This window comes from Molothrus ater, chromosome 8 (assembly GCF_012460135.2).
Source record: "Molothrus ater isolate BHLD 08-10-18 breed brown headed cowbird chromosome 8, BPBGC_Mater_1.1, whole genome shotgun sequence".
Taxonomy (NCBI): Eukaryota; Metazoa; Chordata; class Aves; order Passeriformes; family Icteridae; genus Molothrus; species Molothrus ater.
Genome location: NC_050485.2, coordinates 7,339,849 through 7,360,534, shown reverse-complemented (window position 1 = coordinate 7,360,534; position 20,686 = coordinate 7,339,849). Strand labels below are relative to the sequence as shown.

The 20,686-nt window shown below is 37.6% G+C and overlaps 1 protein-coding gene across 1 annotated transcript in view; it reads right to left on the bottom strand.

Moving 5' to 3' along the window:
* The window catches only part of CCDC6 (coiled-coil domain containing 6), a 51,202-nt gene that overhangs the window by 5,848 nt on the left and 24,668 nt on the right, over positions 1 to 20,686 (bottom strand). The window contains exons 3-8 of the mRNA XM_036385496.2: positions 18,265 to 18,393; positions 13,230 to 13,333; positions 11,786 to 11,946; positions 9,103 to 9,259; positions 5,840 to 5,940; positions 2,007 to 2,131 (exon numbers count right to left, since the gene is read on the bottom strand). Coding sequence (XP_036241389.1) covers positions 2,007 to 2,131; positions 5,840 to 5,940; positions 9,103 to 9,259; positions 11,786 to 11,946; positions 13,230 to 13,333; positions 18,265 to 18,393 — 777 coding nt within the window. The remainder of the gene's footprint in view (positions 1 to 2,006; positions 2,132 to 5,839; positions 5,941 to 9,102; positions 9,260 to 11,785; positions 11,947 to 13,229; positions 13,334 to 18,264; positions 18,394 to 20,686) is intronic.

The following is a 20,686-nucleotide window of genomic DNA, read 5'->3' as shown; positions in this document are numbered from 1 at the left end:
AGATGCTGCAGGCACAGCCCCTCCCAGCTGTGCCTGCCCAACCAGCAGGTGCTGAGGAAGCCTTGACTTCATGCTGCTGGCACTGAGGTACCAGGATGTGGTACCTGAGTGTGGGTGGGAAAGCTCTGAATATCACAGTCTGCCCACAATCTCTAGCTCTCTGAAAGACTCTTAGCCCACACACTGGAGCAAAACCAAAGCATAATACAAGTTGCTCTTTGGAGAACAAAAAAAAATTACAATGTTTTGAGCTGCAGGAGTGAAGCAGTTGTTAGAGAGATCCCCTCAAAAGAAACCACAGATTTTCAATAACTGGTACATTTAAATCAAGATTGAAACCCCACTTTATCTTTACAAACTGAGGGGTAGGAGGGAAAGGATAATCTTTAATGTCAGCAATGCAAAAGTATAAATTACACTCCACAACACTAACTTCTGCACTTTTGAAACAAAAATGCTCATTACTTACCAATCTGGTTAGCATTAATCAACAACCTCATGGCATGACAAAACACCTACCCACAATTACTAATCAACCACAGGTGGTCAGCTCTGGGGAGAAGCATGATTACAGTTCCATACCAAATGTACTACCAAATGTAAAGTCAAATTTATTTTGTAATGGGGATCAAAAAATGAAGAGTCAAGAATGAAACTGCAGTTTAGTCAAATCAAATATATTTTATCTGTTTTTCTGCACAACTATGTACAATAGATTAAAGTTATATGTGAAACCCAAGAGATTCTTGAAAACTGACTGATGCCTCTGAAACACTTAATATCATTTACTGCATTTGCATACATATAATATAAGGGGACCTGGTATCAGTATTGAGACAAAGCCATGAGCTGTTTGTCGACACCTTTCTCTGAACAATTAGTATTTTGTCCTCAAGATGATCTTTCTCACAGTGACTCAATTCATTTAGTCTTTCAGAAAAAGTAGTATTTCACAGAGACTAAACAGAGCAAGTTCCTTGACAAACTCATGTATAAAATTAGTTTCCATGTTTTCCAGAATCATAAAGATCTTCCTGTGGCTAACTCATGTGACACACAGCCATGGGCTGAGCCCCAACCAGAATTCTACTCTCCTGCTGAGCTCCAGCTTCCTTTCTGTTCTACCTACCACTGCAGTGTTCCCACTCACCTTAGCTCAGTGAAATTGTAACAATTACCTTTGCACACCCACCTAAACCAGAAGCAGCCATATTTTAGCATTGTACTAAAAATTCTATTAAAATATGTTTTCACATCTGAGAATGACAAGTATAAACAAAAACCTTGATGAATATTTACATACTACCATACCTGCTGAGAAAAATCAAAATGGTCTTGATACAACAACCAGAAGGTATTTTGCCATATGGTTAATATTTAGGCTTTGTTTGCTCATTAAACTCCACAAATATTCAGAAGAAACACAATGAAGTGGAAATGCATCAAACATTGCAGGTAAAAAGGAAATAAATTCAGTTGAAAGATATGAGAAATTGCCCTAACAAATGTTTATATTAACTTTCTTCTTTGCCAATGACAATAGAAAATAAGAGTTAACTGCCTGTTACAGTGACATGATGGTAGCATTGTGTGTCATCCTGAAGAAAACCTGAGCTTGAAGCAACCTCAGATGACTCATCCGTCAGATGGTGGAGACTAGGAGAAAAATGAAAGCAATGTTTTTACTTCCTGGGATAGGCTTAGTAGCTTAGAACATCACTTTTCACACCCTGCCTGCTGATCCATAAGATGATACCTATTACTGTCCTTAAGATGATAATACATCCTATTCTTTTGCAGAAAACAAGGTTCTCCAAAAAGAATCAGTTTCTGAGGGGTGAAGAGGAAAATCAGGGTTGAAGAAAGCAGCAATAGGTGTCTTGGAGTAAGGAGACAAAAACAAACATTTACAAAAATGTTTTGTAAAAAAGCTTAAGGACAACCAATCATAACTTCCAAAAACCAAACTATATTGGTAAAAGGTATTTACTAATTTAAATACTTACTGTAATACCATGGGATGGTCCCATATGTTGCACATGAAGGCCTGGGGAATTGTAGTAAGACATTCCAGCTCTAGTCAGCGAAGTTGGTGGTGTGAAACCAACTGTGTGACTTGCATATGACAGACCTAAAATTGTTAAAACAAGGTAACATCAACATTCTTGTTTGATATTAAAAACTAAAGGGTGAGGGTTTTTTTTTATTTTTTTGGTTCTGAATCAATTATAGCCTAAAAACTGGTAAGTGCTACAGATTAACCATCTAGAAAATACTAATTGTACTGACAAGTGTGATGCAAATTATTTTCTTTTCCTGTAGCATACTACCATATGTTTCAAACATACATTATACGATGTTAAACGTAACTTTTCACTAAAGATAAATGGTGTAAGACTCCCATAGTAGCTTAGTTCTAGTCCATAATTATTTCCATTTCTCCACAGAGGAAATGGCTCCCTGAAATACATACAGTCTGAAGAAGCAGAGAGGTTTTGCCTGGAGAAGCCATCTAGCACTGGGTCACAATGAGGCTCCACAAAAAAACTGGATGTAGGTGGCTTCTCCGAAGCATACCAGATCTGCACTGAGGTATGCAGAAAATCTTCTCTTTTGCCTCAGCATTTTAAAGACCTTTGGGACTGGGAAATGAAAACATGCTGGAAAATGTTACTAGCTGGACTAGGCCAGCAACTAACATTTAAAATTGCAACTTGGTTTATCTACATTAAGGAAAGCCCAATATTCAAAATTGCAAATATCTAATTCTTTCATCCAAATACTTCCTTTTTGTAAGAACTCAATTATAAAAATGCAGAGTTCCTGTAGAGGTCTATTTAACAGTAAAACAGAAACAGCAACTGCCAAATGCTTCAAGTTCACACCTAAAGTGTTCTGAACAGCTTGACTTTCTCAAAAGAGCACATTTTCCAAAACCTTTTGCTCCTTTCTGCCTTCTGACAAAAGTATCATAAGGAAGGAGACAAGACTTTTCTCAGCTGTTTACAATTAGACTCAAGCAACTGCTTTGGAGAATAATGACCAGAAAACATTTCTGAAGGCCTATTAAACTTTTATAACACCACACTGGATTTAACAGTTTTCACACTTCAATACTAAACCAATACAGAACAATGTCCCTGCAGCAACACCCAGCACCATCTCTGTCTGCATGCACCTGTGCTTCTGACTACAAGAGATGAGACAAGATCTGGACAAGAAAACAGAACAAGCCTCAGATCAATAATGAAGTCATATAAACAAAACCTGCCTGTGCTTCCTTCAATTCTGTTTGATTCTGTTGCATTGTCAATGTATGGCTGGTGCAAATTACAAGTTATACCCATGAAATCCCTGCCACTACAGAGTAACAACAAAATTAATCTGCTTTTTGACTACACAATCTAATTCTCTGTAGAGCACATGTGTTATATTTAAGTGCTTTTGTAAGCAACAAGGATAGAAACAAGTCAATGTTCAGGGAGGTGACAAGGCAGCCAGAGGTAAGAGCCTGGAAATAAGGGGCAAAACAGAGCCACCTTTGTAATGTGGCAATTCTGAACTGCTTTGGAATAATCCAGCTCCACAAGCTGAAAAATGCAAGTCTATATGGCAGCCAAAGAAACAAAACCAGAGCAGTGCACATACACTCAGGACAGTTCATCTCTGCAGCCCCACACATCTATCTAGCAGCAAAGCACAGAACAGTAGCTACACTGAAGAATAACTGATAATTAGAACAACTAATCCCCAGCTGCCTAGGAGCAACAGTAATTACACTATCTTCAAAGTTCTAGAAGATTTCTAGCACACATCACTGCTAGAAATCTCAGCAGTATCTCAGCTTCAAAGAGTCTTCAAAAGTAGTATCCCAAGCCACGCAGGCACAAAAGACTCTGGAATTCAGTAGCCAGTATCTGATCCATTCAATCAGCTATCCACATGTAATTACAGCATTTCTAACTGGTTACAAATTCTGCTTCCACATATTCAGGGCATGTCATTTCCCAAATGAAATATGCCAAGTCATACAAATACTTGATGCAACACACAGCTGTTTTATTATTCTGTGCTGATACTTCTGGCATCATCTTACTGTACTACTTTAGATACAAAATACTCTCAAAACCTATTTGTTTTCATCCATTACTGCATTAATTTATCCCAGACAGCTCTACAAAATTCCCAATTGATCTCATTAGTTCTCTAACAAACTGCAGCTTCTATTTTTCTCAAGTTTGACACTTCCCAACTGCTGATATTAATTTATCAGATGAAAAGGAGATTAATGCAGCTGCCTGCGCAGACAAGCTAGCCTGGAACATTTACCACACCAACATTTCCAAACTTCTAAACTCTTGCTAGAAATAGTAATTTCAGCTGTGTTTCAGCATTTTCTGTCTGTGGGATAAAATTTTCAGTCTTGTATCAACTCCTGATGGGAAACCAAGTCCACAGGGAACAAGGAAAGCACTTCAGTCTCAGTGTAGGAATAAACTGACAGAGTTCTCCTGCACTGACACATCAGCACCTGAGCAGGGAGCATTGCTAAATGATGTAAGTTAGCAGGTATTCTGTCCCACACAGAGCTGTAATTTCTGTGTGACTGCAGATCCAACCTGCAGCTGGATACTGTACTGCTATAAATGCTGCACACAGAGAACCACAAATGGTGCTGTTCCTCCAGAGCAGCTGTTGGCACAACTACACCTCTGTACACCCAGCTACAGGAAAGGGGTAAGAAAACGTGAATCATTTTCTTGATAACACACCTTGCAAAACATTGGAAGTCAAATCATTTGGATTATTTCAGAAATGCAAAAGCCTTCTGAAAACTCATAGTCACACTGCTAATCTCTAACACCATAACATGGCTTATGGCCATAGCTGGACTTCATACATGCAACACCTGGATGAAAACTACTTATAGTCCTTTGAGAAACCACAGTCAGCCTTGAAAATTCAAGGATCTAAAGACATTTATATGTTCTAGCAGACCTGTGTAATAAAATGTCTCATTCCCATCTTGTGTCAACACAGAGCACATCTCATCTGCCTGGCAGGTTCTAAAGGTGAACGTGGGAAAGCCAGGCATGCACAATTCACTTTGTTATGTACCAGGTGTTTGTGAGCACCATGTAATACCCACTGCCAACAACTTGTAATCAATGTCCAAATGCAATTTTAAGGGATTTTAAATTTCAGTCAATAAATGTGTTAGTAACACAAATGCATTTCATTTGACTTAAAATATATTCAGTAATGAAAAACTCAGAAAAGGTTTGTTTGCTTCTGTTATACAAAGTATGTGAGATAGGAATTATTAATTTTACAGATATTGTTTAATAACAGAAAACAGCAGAAGTACAAAAGCCATTTCTGGCTTTTAAAATGAAAATTGACTTTTTTTCCAACATGTTCAAAATTAAACTTCTCTAAGAAGTTGTGATTCAGAGCACAATATCAATCTCATTGCTAGTTCTTCATCAGACTCTAGAAATCCATTTGATTTATGTGTTTTGTTGAGCAGCTTGTGTGGGAAGGGAGGGGGAATAAAAAGACAGCAAGAGAGAAAAAAAGAGCAAAAAAGAAATAAAGTTCAAGTGATAGCTACTTAATTGATATCCAATATCTGTCCACAGATCTGAAATACAGAATATCTGGTCACCATCCAAGAACATGCTGCACTAGAAGATACCTAAGGCAAAACTATTCTTGCATTTATGATGCAGGATTTTTCTCCAAACTAGCTTTGAAAGGCTACTGACCTAAATATATTAATAGGGCACGTTACTATGTGATGCATACAATAATTTTAGAAACTGGGTTAAATATTTACCAGGTGATATAGGTCTGCTAGAACTTGGTGAGGGTGTATAAGGGATAGGACTGGACACAGTGCGAGGTCTTAATCCTTGTGCAGACATCTCATTAAAATATCTAACAAAAAAAGGCAAAGAATAATTAGATCAAACCTTTAAAATGTGCCATGTTTTAAATGTTTCACTGTGATTTTTTCAATTCCCATAAGAATCACATTAGGAAGTCATGACAGGAACTCTTGTCATTGCTGACACTGGCTTAACTTTCCATGGAAACGGCTGGACTTCTCTTAGGCATTTGCAGTTAAAACCATGTAAGTTGTATATGATTAAATAGTATGTATTGAGGTCAGAGATGTAAACCATGTCATCCAATCTGACCCATTCTACATTCTTGCACTTCACACATCATTTCTACATTGAACTCAAAAGCTTGGTTGGCTGGAGTGTATCTTCCAGAAAGGCATTCAGCACTAATCTGAAATTATGAAAAAGGGTGAAGAAATCATTAAAGTACTAACAATTTATTCCAACAGCTGATCAGCCATAGCATTAAAACATGTCCTGTTTCCTACTTGAATCCCTCTGGCCCCAACATTTAAACATTTGCTCATCCCATCTTCTGCCACTGGAAGAGAGAGACATTTTCAGCTCAGGACCATCCCACTAAAGGTACTTCCAGGCTGTGTTGCAAGACACATCCCACACCTCACTATGATAAACTGAACAGATCACAACATGAGGCAAGGCATTTTTCCCCACCTGTAATAATTTTAGTGATATTTATTTGTCCTTTATTCACTGACTACAGTAAAGCTTCTTCACAGATATCAAGTGCTATATAAAAGAATAAAAATAACACCAATTGCTCCTACTTGTCACTCACTGTTTTTACCTCAAGAGATTTTGTGGGTTTTTTCCCCACAGTACTACACTGGCAGTCCCAGGTTGCTTAGGCACTCTCCACTTAGATTTTTCAGTCACTCTCTAGATTGGATGCCCCCCTGCTCACCTTCTCCAGGTGGATGTAAATCAGTGCACATGGGTTTATATTACTAGATTCAGCTGTGTTTCTTTACTGGACACAGCAGAGCAGCAGGCCAAATGTGCTACCTAACAGCCCTTTGACTTACTTGTCTCCTACCTGTGTGTTCTTGGGAATTCTTAGTAACTGCACTTAGTAACCCCATCATAATAAAAAAACCCAGTAACATGGAACAGCTTTAACATTACTCCTATCTGATGGAACTCCCAATGACTACTTTGAGGTCTGTCCATACACTTTTTGGTACTGCATCTTGCTGGTTTTTACCCAGGATATTCAGAGTTAACAAGCCACATGCCCTAGCACAGGCAGTACACTGTGGTGATACCAAAGTTGGTTTGAATTTGGGTAGACCAGGTAATAAAAGTAGTTCCAATAGAGAACAACAGAAAACTAACAAATTAGGGTTTAACTAAATATACAAGTTTTTTAAAGAGCTACCAGGGGCAAGTGAAACTGAACTAAGCTACCTCTGCAACACACAGTAGGTTCCAATGCAGACCAGTGTGTGAGCTCCAGCAAGGCAGCATCTCTGATTTAATCCTCTTGCATCCTACACAAACAGTTTCCTCAAAGTCATCCCACTACCTGCCTCAGGTGATGTGCAACAGCAGCACCCCATTAGCCATGTGTCCTGGTTTCAGGGATTACCCTGCTACTCCAAAAGACAGGATGGAGGATTAAGACAAAGCTATTGCTGGTCTGGAGAAAGAGGCTTTGGGAGAGCTGTGTCCTTTACATGCAGGAAAGGATCTTCACCTACTCTCAGCTATAAGCAATAATTATCATCAGCTAACAGAATGCAACTGAAAGAGATGCATAGCTGACCCATCACCACCATCATTTTTAGGAAGATGTAAGCTGACAAAAATTGACATTTTAAAATCCTGATTGTACATAGTCCTGCAAGTATTTTGTCTTCTCAGGCTAACTACTAATGCCTGCTTTGTCCCTCACTTTGCTTTCTATTACTTACACTGCAAATACCAGATTTGGAGTTATTCTGTCAAGCCTTTGTAGTACCAAAAAAATCAGACATGACAATTTCTTAAAAGCACAGAATAGTTAATCAAATTTTCCTGCATCTTCCTGGTTACCACTACTTACAAGTGGGCAATAAAAAAATTATTATGATACTCTACAATTTTGGATTAATACTGGTAATTCTCATTGATTTAGACTGTACTTCCATTCCACTATAAAGAGTGGAAGAAAAGGTAAGCCTAATAAGAAAAAATTCTAACCTCAGAATCCCCTATTTCTAACAATTTAACTTATATAGCATCTGCTACATCTTAATACCAGATGCTAAAGCAATACAGGTCAAGTTGCCTTGGTGTTTCATTAGAATGAACACACTACTTTGACCTTTAAGGGTACTCCCTACCACAAAATATCTGGTACTTTGTTTCTGATAAATTAAACCTTATAACAAATATATTAAGGACCCAAGAGGAAACAGAAATCTCTCAGTATCAGAAAAAATACAAAGCACAGAGTAACTTTTTAATTTATTCTAAAGGACAACCATAAATCCAAAATAATACACAACAATGCAACCAAATAATGAGCATTTGATAAGAACTAAGAATGTTTTATTCAAAATTTACTTAAAACCTCTTTCAAGATATAACACTGTCATGTTTCTATGATATGAGGGAGCACCAGAAGGCACAATATACACCATGAAAGGTTCAAGACTATCTGTAAAGTCAAGGCAAGCAAAGCAGCTTGCAAAAAAGACAAAAAAAATCAAGGATGTTATGGTTTGGACATCAAGGACAACCCAACAGTTCTGGAAATGCTTCCTCTTTCAAAGGTTTTAGACAGTATCCCTTTGTATTTGGCTGAACATATTTTACTTTCTGCAAAGGACAAATCAGGCCCCACTAAAGATGCTGTTCCTACCTCACAGAATTCCTTGCAGCTACCAAGTTGGGGACAAAACAAGTGTTGTGATCAAATTATCCTGATTTTCAACTCCACAGCTGTATTTATTTCAATATATATTATCAAACCCCAAAACAATCTTCAGCTATAAATATTTTCTTACTCACTGTTAAAACTAATGCAAATTCTGTACAACACTGATACAATTCCTGGACTAGGCTGGAATTTAATATGCATATTAAACCCAAATACAAGTTACTTCTAAAATTCTTCCATAATATTGAAAAAGTAGTATAAATATGATAAATAAGTCCAACACATCTGGATGGCCAAAAAAATACAAACCTTTCATCGTCCATTTCTAAGCTGGATTCACTTTCTGACAGTTGTCTGCAGAGAGCTTCCCTACGTTCCATTTCCCTCTGTAATTTTCTTTGAAGTCTCAAGTTTTCTTCTCTCATATGTCGCTCCTCTTCTAAGTATTGTGCCATCTTCTCTGAGTCTGAAATTCACAGCTTTGTTAAAAGTTGATTAAAATTCAATTTCTCAGGCAGCCAAGTATGTTGTGCCTAATTTTACTCCAACACTTCAAGATGAAGGTGTAGAAAATGCTCAGGATAGATCACTGAAAATTTTCACCTTGAAGTCATTAGTTCAAAGCCTAATTCAGAACAGTAGCTACTAAAATAAACTATTGTTTGACATCAAGTTTGAAAATAAAATGTAAGAAAAACAAACAAAATTCACCAACATGAACCAAAAGTATTTTTTTAAATAAATTTAAAAAGAAAGAAAAATTTTATTAAGAAAACATTACTAAAACCATTAAGAAAAAATACTGATTCCTGCTCCATTAAAATATTGCTATTCCACATTTACCAAGATTTTCCTGCAACACACTGAAGAAATTATTTTAAAGGTATATCTCCATTTTGAAAGAGGAAGCAACAGCACAAGTTCTGAAACTCCAAACTCAAAGTTGTATTAAAATTCCTACCTTATATATATTCTACAGCACTCTTTCAATTACATGTCTTATCATAGAAGCTGTCCAACAGGACATGCACCAATATTAAAATACTAATATTAAAACTGTATTCAATTTTAGTGTTAAAAACCAACAAGAGGTCCACTCTACATCCAAGGGCAATTTGAGCTGTCAGTTCTAAACAACTTCAGCAAACATCACTTAAATGGTCTGGTACCACAGATTATTTAAGGTGATAAAGTCAAATTATGAAAAGTTACAAAGTTTTGTGACAGATTACTTAAATAAAATGGAATATATGATGAAGTCTTATGAGACACACAATATATTTTGTGAGATTTTGTAACATTTAAGCAAGCTTGCAGTTAAATCCCTGACATTAAGAAAACCCAAAACAATTCATCATGCTTTGTCATCACTCCTTTATGCAACAACTTTCAAGGTAAAGAATATTCCTGCTTCAGAAACCTATTCCCAAACTATTAACAACACGTGATTTATCTCTCTTCTGCGGAAATATCACCTTTAAATGTAACAGCGCCACTTCCTGAACACTATTATCATACCACACCAGTTCCTAGAAGTGTTTCAGAAATAAATAATGTAATACAAGTATCAGAATTTCATAAGCAGATTTCATTAAGTACTTAAAAAGAATACTAGAGGTTCTCTAATGACCATGTATTACAAACAGCAATCTGAAAACTGCATTTCAGTTTCATCTTCTGCTTGCAGGCTGGCACATCCACCATTCCTACCAGCTCTGCCCTTTGTACTGCAGTTCTGTTTAACCTGTTCACAAAGGGAGAGAGTCCTTTTAAACCAAGCTCTTATTTTCAATGTAAATTTGGCGTTAATGCTTTCAATTTTTTACTCTAAATGACAGTAGTTCAAAAAGAAACCACTTAAAAAATAGAGGATACTTGAAATGAAATTAATTAGGCTGGATTTGCACAAAGAGTACTTTTCATCTAAGGCCTTGCTCTTGTTCTGAACTTCAGTCAGTGAAGGCTGCAGTGCAGAATTTGCAAGTACAAAGATTAGCTGTCCTTATCTTCTTTTAACAGCCACAAATTATTAATGCCACAAACTTGTACACAAGGTCTCTGCAAAAGAGCACTCTTGATCCTGTCTTGAAGGAAGGCTGCTGCCTTTAGAAATCTCCTTCTCTAAATGGAGGTTGAAATATTCCAGTGAGCCTGGCTGGCCAGAGGGGGCTGATCCTGACTTGCTCTGCATTTGCCCAGATTTTTCTGGCCATGTGCTGAGACATCTCCTCACTCACCAACTGCACTGCAACGCTACTGACTCAGAACCAGGCACAACTGCTGCCTCCCAGACAGGAACTGCAGATTCAGCAGGAGGGAATGAAGGACTGGCACTGCAAATCCAAGGGAAGGTGCCAGCAGCCTCCTGGCAGCTGTGCTCAGTGCACAGTCCCCTCCTGGGCAGGCAGGGCAAATGCAGCTCCCACTGCTGGCCAAGGGGCCCCAGCCCTGCACAACAGGAATGTGTTATGGAACAGCTCTTTATGCTTCAGAGCCATCTTACATAGGAAAGGACACAGCAAATTAATGCTACTATACTGTGCAACAGCTGCCTCAGGTTGCCACAATCATTAACAAGTGAAATTCTTACATACAGCTGACCTTTATTTCACTAGCTGTTAATTCTTTTGAGTAATTCTTAATTTGCAACAGGACTCCTACAAAGTAGGCCATTAAAAATATGTTTTGAAAAATGTGTATGTTGAAATACTGTTAAGTTTCTGAAAAGAAAGATAGATACATATTTTTATGGCACAAAATAGTCAAGGATTATTTTTTGATTCTTTCAGGCATCCTTTTAGCAAAGCTAAAGAACCCTCTAAACTACAGTATAAATACATCAACAAGCAATAACACTGCAATTATGAAAATGTTGTAATCTGAACCTGCCCCACGTTTTTCCACTTCTACCTTCAATTCAAACTCAAGAAAGTACATATAAAAATCTTACAATGCAAAAACTTGAGATATTTGAAACAAGTCGTTTACTCACGCTGTAACTGTGCAGCTCTCAGTTGTTTCTTTAACCTCTCCACTTCATTCTTTAAAAACCTGATATGTCTCATCATATTTTCTGGAGAGTCTATCTCCATTGATATGTCTCTGGGTGATGGTGGAGCAGATACTGGCTGGTCTAATTTCTCCTGCAAAATTCTGTATGAAAAAGAGTACAAACTTTACCTTCCATTCTAATGAAAACCTCTTGCATCCCCCAGAAAGCCATTGCAAGGATTCTAAAAGGTATGCAGGGTTTATTTTAACTACTGTTTGAGGGGAGATACACTGGGGAGGAGTTAGAAAGTTTAGTTTTTAACTTAAAATAAAAAAGGTAAAAATTGTTGTCATAGTAAACTACAAAACCTGCAGTTCATTCAGGCTCAGGTGTTTTCTGAGGCCCCAGCCAAGATTCAGAGGGTCACATTAACATAACAATAGACATGTAAAAATATCAGGTATTAATAATCATTAACCATTAGTCTCTCCTATTTCCTCCTCAAACTGAGTTCTTGTTATTATAACATTTAAGAGATGGCTGCTTTCATATGTATTTTTAATTTTAGCTGTTCCAATAAAGAGTCACTGTCTTAACTTCTACTAAAGAAGCATTGGGAAGTCTCAATGACATGAGTGCACACCACTCAGAAAAAGCTCAAGTTTTCTTTAAGCAGACAGGGAAGAAACAAGAGCTTCTCATATCACAAACACAATAAAATACCATGAATTTAAGGCTGACCACAAACCAGAAGCTTTAAAAGGAGGTTAGCAGCAGTAGAAAAAAAATCAATAAATTCCTTCTGGCTTTCCTAGGTAATTTCTTATACTAGTTAGTTTTATCTACTTTAAGCAATCAATAATGTGGCATCATGCTAACAAGGAACTTCACAACTGCTTCATCTTCCAGATTTTCACAGATTAGACAACTCTTGTGGGACAGAGATGAACATATTTAATCCAGACATAATATATTAAAAACTATTGTATTTGCTGGGAATTCCCTGAAAAAGGCAGGAATGATGCACCTGATTCCAAGTTCTCAGAAGGCTAATTTATTGCTTTATAATACTATATTGTACTGAAGAATACTATACTGTACTAAAGAATACAGAAAGCATACTTACTAAATGCTAAAAAGATAATAATGAAAGCTCATTACTCTTTCCAGACTCATGACACAGCTTGGCCCCAACTGGCCAATGAGCCAAAACAACTCCCAGCAGAATCCAATGAAACAATCACCTGTGGGTAAACAATCTCCAAACACATTCCACATGTGAGCACAACACAGGAGAAGCAAATGAGATAAGAATTGTTTTCCTTTTCCCCAAGGCCTCTCAGTTTTCCAGGAGAAAAATCCTGGGCAAAGGGATTTTTCTAGAGAATGTGAATGCCACAAAAAACCTTTCCCACAGTAACAAGTGCACTGTAAGAGGACAAACCGTTTTTCTGCTTCAAGCTTATCCATCCTCTTCCAGAGACGGTTCACTAGCGCTTCTTGCTCCTGCTCCAAAGTGTTCTCAAGGTCAATCTTCTCACGTCTTAGCTGCAGAGGAAAAACAATTACTGAAAATGATGGGCACGGATATTTTGCAAGGAACTGTCATTAGGAAAGCTCCAACACCATTTTATGTAATGCTTCACAGGAGCAAGGAGAGGGGGAAGAAGAGACACAATTCAGGTACAATGCACTGGAAAAATCGAGATTGCACAGTTGTTATCTCCTTAACACAAGCTCTTCTCAGAAAACTTGTCCCTGGCCAATAAGCAGGAGCATGAACCCTAGACATGCAGGTACTGATGATGTATCAAACCTATTTAAAGACATCTCCTATACCATCAATCTATGAAATTCAAATTGAATTTACTGTTCACAACAGTAATGTTTAATCTTTTAAAAAGCTTTAGATGTTTTTGGTGGAAGAACTACAGTTAAGTAATCCAGAAATAGAAGAATAGCCACGTTTGCCTTGTGTGCCTAGTGTTAGGTAAAGGACATAACAATATTAAAGAAAAAGTTACATGAACTGCCTTAAGTGGTACTGTATCAATCCTTACTAGCAAAACCGATGTAATTCTATCTTAGCAAAGGTTTTATAAAATTTAAAGCTTAACTTGATATTAATCACATTCACTCACTGTGTGAACAAGCATTCTTGATTCTACTACAAGTTAATAAAACATACAATGCAGAACCTTCTACTCTAAAGTTAATAAAGAAGATATAATGTAGACCTACACAGGAAGAAACCTATTATTAGTATTTAAGTAGAAATACAATACAAGTATTATTAAGAAGAGAATATTAAGAGGCACAGCTGATCTTACTCTGTAGCAATACAGCTCAAGAAGTTGTCAATAACAAAATATTTGAGAACAGATCAACACCTTTACAGGTGGAAAATAGCATGGAAGCATTTTTCCAAGCCAAGCTTAGTTAACACCACTTTTCTGCTGGGCAAAAAATCTCACATAGGAAAATGGAAAGACTGAAAACAGAAATAAGCATTTTCCATTTACTACATCACTGGCTGAAGGGCTATTGCAGCATGTAAATCTGTAAACTATTAGTGCTAACCACTAAATTAACACTGAGAAACCCAAACAAAATATAAACTTACACACTTCAGGTACCAGTTTAATGAATGTAAAACTTTCTCCTTTAAAGATTAGAGGAATTAGTTACTGTGAGCAAAAGCAGACATATGTTGATGAGTAATAGGGAACATACTTAGAATCACTGTCTAGCAAGTCTTTCCATGTTTGAGTTTCCAGATGAACACTAACAGCTCAGGGAACCTACATCTCAATAAAAGAGAAGTCAGGAGCAACATGCTTCAGCCTTCCCACAAGGAGGAGAATTTGGAGCCTGAGCAACACTTTGTTCCCAACATGGCTGGACGTGGAGTGGTAGGAGAGCAAAGGGCTCAGCCCCAGGAGCACAGGGCACTCTGCCTCAGGGCTCCACAGCCAGTCTGGCCAATGCCTGGGGCTGGGAATGTGCAGAGGGAAGAAACTACAGAAAATGTCCTGGCAATGTGCACACTGTGCTTCTGCATTAGCAAAACCCAGATCTCCACTACACTGCACAGCTAGCCATTTCAATGCAGCATGGCTTAGACTCACTACCCTTAGTCTTTTTACAACTATGTTTTGATCTAGCAACAAACAAACCCACATGAACACACAGGTGAAAAGAAATCCGTATCTTTTAATGGTAGGAAGAAGAGCACACCGGAATTTAAAGACAGAGTGAATTATTTATAAGCCTGGATTTGAAAAATCTAAGATTACATTTAGTATTATAGCAACCATCACCAAGGCAGTGGAGTCCATTAATTATAAATCTGCTTGTAGGTGAGCGTGCACAATGGCAAAGTCAAACCATCAGCAACAACACACAAATAAGCCTTGTGTTGTGTCCTGAAGCTGCTCTGACAAAACACTAAAGAAACCAGGTGAAACAGATCTAGAACTCCACATTTCCAGCAGTATGAAAACATACTGGAAACAAGGATCTTCCTTTCTTGTCATGAGTGTTGTGCCACTTTCTCCCACTGTCAGGATTTTCAAGCTTGGAGGAAGAGCACCTTGAATGGCACCAACAGCAGAGGCAAGTGGAGCATCCTGCTGAGAGTTGTGAATTCAAAGAATTGGTATATTTGGCTTGGTACTCGATAGTTTCAGGTGAACTTTGAAACGTACTCCAGTCAGTAACTATTTTAGCAATGTGGTAATATTCTGAAATAAAATAAGCAGGATGGGATTATGCTCAGTAGCTCTGTCATACAAGTGTCAGTTTACAGGGGTTCAGAGCTACATTCCAATCAAGCATCACCTGATTTTGACCTTTGAAACAAGGAAGCATTGCTTGCTTTTCAGACCTTAAACTTCCCTTCAGAGAAAAAGTAAAATTCCTTTTAACCCTCCTCACCACCAACTTCTGCTTCTTCTTGCTCTCTCTCTCTCTCTCACACACACACTTATTTTACTTCAAAATGCAGCTAGAATATCCATTTTATGTGTATTCCTGTATTATTGATTTGTCAGCTGTCTTGCCAACTTACTAAAAAGCACAACTGTTCCCTCCTGAAATGGAGGTCTTCCAAATCAAAGCTGAATATACTCATCTCTGCCTAAGCCCACTATCCCAAATTTTGCTTCTCTGTTCCTCATCTCCACCATGCCCTTTGTAGCTTTAATTCTCTGCTGCTTTCCAAGAAAGTATTTCCCAAAGATTTTACCATCTCATGCTCTTCTCCTTTCAAAGCAGACACAGGAGATGATTATTAGCAGTTTAGCTGTTATTTCTCATCTCCTAACTGCACCAATTCTAGTTTCTCACTGCACTGTATGAAATAGAAAAGCAATTAAAAATAGTAACAGCAAGAGTACACACACTTGGCCTCTGTAGGGCAATCCTGACAGCTATTTATTTCCTATCAAACCACTGAACTGGAACACAGAACATTATTGCTCGTTTTAACTGAGTCATTCAGTTAATGAAATAGTCACATGCTGTAAATTTCTTCACCATTTGCCTTCAGAGAAGAATGCTCTCCTGACTAAAAGCTGACTTAAGAAATTATTTCAGGGCACATGTGAATTCTAAGATCCAATTTAATTTTTATTAAGGAATACTATTTTATACCACCAGAAATCAGCTGCCTCCTGATCACCTGTGGTATAAGCAGTTCAGATGAAAAAAAGGAAAGGAGAAAGAAAGAACACAAAGCACAGATAATTCACCCTCTCTATTTTAAAAACAACATTTCAGGGAACATATGCTGTAATTATCTGCTCACTGATTAGTGACAGATCTCAATGTAGCCCAGCTCCAAGCAGTGTTGGAGTTCTCCTTCCAAGCCGTGTTTAACAGGTGTTCTGATGGTTGTGCTGCAGATTGTGACAATCCCTCTTCCTAAATTCTCTCTGTGTGCAATAAAGGCAATGTGACTCTCCTCACAATTTTGGGTTGCTTCTTGCTAGGTACAGCACATGCCCCAAGGCTGCTGCTTCAGCTGGTTAATTAGCACAATCAGCACTTTGTGTGAGGAAAGAAAGTGTGCTGCAGCCCTAAGTAACCTGACATTTACTCTACCTTACTGTGAGGGAAACCAAAGGCATACTGTGAATTACACTAAATTCACATGGAATTTCTAAGCAAGACTGACAGCCAAATTTTAACATCTTCACAAAGTTTTCAAAGCCAGGTACCTTTGTGCTTCTATGCTTTTTGAAAAGTGTATCATTGACATTTAGATGTAGTAACAAGTTTCAAATTTTATGATTTCACAAGTCAGTCTGTCCAGAATTAGACTAAAATAATACCATGAAGATTTCAGCCATGGCTCATGCTAACATTTCAAAGACTACAACAGCTTAGTATGTTAAGCTTACTTTGCATTTTGATTAAGTGGCAGCCACCACCACCTTGTGGCTAAGAGAGTTATTTCAACCTCATGCTAATTTCCATGCTGGGTAAAGGATCTGTTGGCAACTATGCATTCCTACCTTTTAATTTTTCACTTTGTTCCATAGGTCTCCCCATATAGAATGTTACCATGAGAATCAAGAGAACTCACTTCATCATTTAGATAGCCATGGACTAATTTATCCAGGCCAACAGAAAAAGGACACTCATACAAAACTGGTAACAATTCAGATTACCAGCAACAAAAAAGTTCCACAGCAGAAGAAATCACAGAGATAACACACTATATTTACATCACCTGAATTATTGGACCTGCACATACCAGAAAATCTAGAGTCCTTTACAAGCCTAAAGGTTTCACCAGTTTACCTTTTAAGCCAAAAGGTCTCCTACTGACACCATTGAGATGCAGATGCCTAAAATCAGACATGAGCATTCCCAATGTCTAAACATCCTGTGGAAACACAGCCAAACAAGGGGTGTTTTATCTCTGCAATCTTCATGACTGTCTAGGGAGAAAGGGAGCTGGATGCAGTCGAACTTCAAGGCTTCTGAAGAATACACGCAGCTGACAACTCACAGTGGCAGGGCTGTGCTATCCAAGCTGCCACCACAAGGTGACCTAGAGCACAACCAGACCACAAACAGATCATTTACTACTGTGCTTAACACCATCAGAAGTGACAGTCTTTTCTCACCAGCAGCATGAGTGGAAGATGATGAACAGCAACAGGCAGCACTATTTACAAAAAAGCTGCATTTGCAAAAGTCACAGCTGTCCAGCAGACATGAAGGTCCATAAAAAGGCTACTATAACAGATATAATACTATAGATACTTATAGATATAATGTCCATGAAAAAAAACTAATTCAAGTTTCTCACAATAAACTATGTTACTTTTCTATTGCTTTGGAAGCTGAACTGACTTTTCTATATTCTTGATACTGTCCAGTTTCTTAAACACTTAAAACATTAAGTCAAATCTAAGACAAAAGAAGGACTTGGTTTTTTCTGTCATATAATGATGCAATGAAAGAGTTACCTGCTCCAGGGTGAGCTGCTTCGAAATTGTATCATTTTCCAGTTTTTTAATCTTCTTCATCAGTTTGTTCACTTGGAATTCCTGTTCCTGTTCTAAATGCTGCTCCAGTTCAGCTTTCTCATGTTGCAGCTAAAAATTTAGGAGACATGTAAATATTTTAAACAAATAAGAGCATGAACTTATGCACCTTTTATATATTTATTCACACATTTATTCCTCCTGCATGTTAAATTCTCTACTGATGCTTCTCAAAAAACTTGAAAATGCACAACCCGCCCAACAGCCCCACAAAAAAGAACATTTTAACCTGTGCTGCATATGTACAATGCAGAGAAAAGTAATTCCAACTACTGAATTCAGTCAAATTAAAATAGGTTATTTTATATACTATATATAATGTATTATAGACATTTCCAAAGTAAAAATCTATCATGATGTTCACAAAAGCATTAATTTCAATCTAAATGCATTATCTCAAAAGCACCCAAATCACAAAATGCAGGTCTTAGCACTTCCTTCTCCAGGCAGCTGAAAGCTGAAAATCGTGACTGAAATCATACTAATGAAATTGCTGTACAACTAGTTTACAAACAACAACAACAATTTCTAATTTATATTCCTATGCTATTAAAATCAAACTGTCCTGATGACATAAAAATACTGGTTATTTCAAATCAATGTTACATGTTTTCTTAATATTGAAAGGATTTTTTTCATTTAACATGTCCAATGGAGAAGAAAAATTTAACTCTCAAGCAGATGGAAACAAAAATCCCCCCTCATTTTAAGATAAAGTATGGCTTGGAGTAGAGTCCCTCTGAGACAGGGATCTAAGTCTGCCTGTGGATAGAACAGTGTGACTGGCACCATGGTACAAACATGTGAACCTGCCTTGGGAAAAAGCAAATGTCACCAACAGACAATGGTGTCGTTACATTGTGCTCTGACCATCCACTGACAATTGCAAGCACCTTTTTCCACCTGCTTCTTTTTTCTATGCCAGTTCTTCTGGCTAGCACATAACAATCTGTAAGACCACAGTGTTAAATGTGTGAGGAAAACCTGAGGAAATGGAGACACCTTGCAGTCATGGACACAAATCAAGGTTGCTGGATAGCCACAGTGAAGGAACAGACTTGGATTTTGAAACAAGCTAAAATTGCTCATTTGTTAATTCAGCTCCTTTTTCTCCTATTTAGAGACAAATTTGTCTGTGAAGTGCAGCCTGCCACAGAGATCAAGGCAAAGGCTCAGAGAGGAAGAGCAACAGGCAGACACCAACTACTTGGCAATATAGATATGGGAAAAGTTTGGGGGTTGTGTTTTCAGGGCTTGTCAATGCTGAGATCTCATTTTTCACAATTTAAAACAAATACCAGAATAGCAAACTCTTAGAACAGAAAATATTGACTTCATTTTACAAAGAGAGAGAAAAATATTACTAACACCCCCAAAATATATGAGTGGTGTCTGTCACTTACATAGGGTACAATAATTTTTCCCTTTTATTTCCTTTAATTACAAAAACAAACCAAAACAATCAAAATCTAGTTATTGATGCAACCTTAATGCTGAAGAATAGAATTGCTAACAATGAGAAAATATCCCCTGGTACAATACAGGTGGCTAGTGTTTATTTTACTTAGTAAAGTAAGAGTTTTTCCCAACTGATTTGAATTATATGCAATTATAGTAACAATGGTTTACAGATACACCTGCCACAGCTATGGAGAGGGAAAAATGTGTTAGAAAGTGTCACCTTGATGCCAATGTCTTACAGACCTTGAATTGCATATGAAAACTGAAAGAGAATTTTCAGCTCTGTAAGATTAGAGATGGGTTTGGTGCAAGAGAGACAGTGACTAGTCTGAAGTGAGAATGGGGCTAACAAACACAAAGCCTAGCAGCAGCAGTGCGTGCCTCAGCTCATTCTAAACAACTACAGCAATACTCTGTCTCTGCAGAAACAAGTGTCCTCATACAAGGCAGGGCCATGTTTGCCTTCCTTCCTTACTGTGCTGGTTTACTTCTGGGATAGTGGGAAGTGTTTTTATGAAGTAATGGAGCCAGTGGATGAAGTTCCCCTTAGAAAATGAACCATCATTTATCCCCCACACTATGACCTTGTACAATCTATTTTTAGGTAATCCAGGCTCTCAAAAGTTGTCCACTTCTTCCTTCACTGCATCCTCAGAGTCCTATTTGTTAACAATTTTGTATCAGCAGTTTGCCTACTCTTTATGTCCAGATGTTCATCAAATAATTGATAGATGAGCTGGCTCTGTTTATTCAGCACAATCCCATTAGCATCCTTGAGCTGATGCATGGTATTTTGAGAGCAGGAAGAGTAAGAGCTTATGTTTACAGGCTCACAATTTTTTAAAGAATTGTCAAGAATCAGACTTACATAAGAAACATTTCT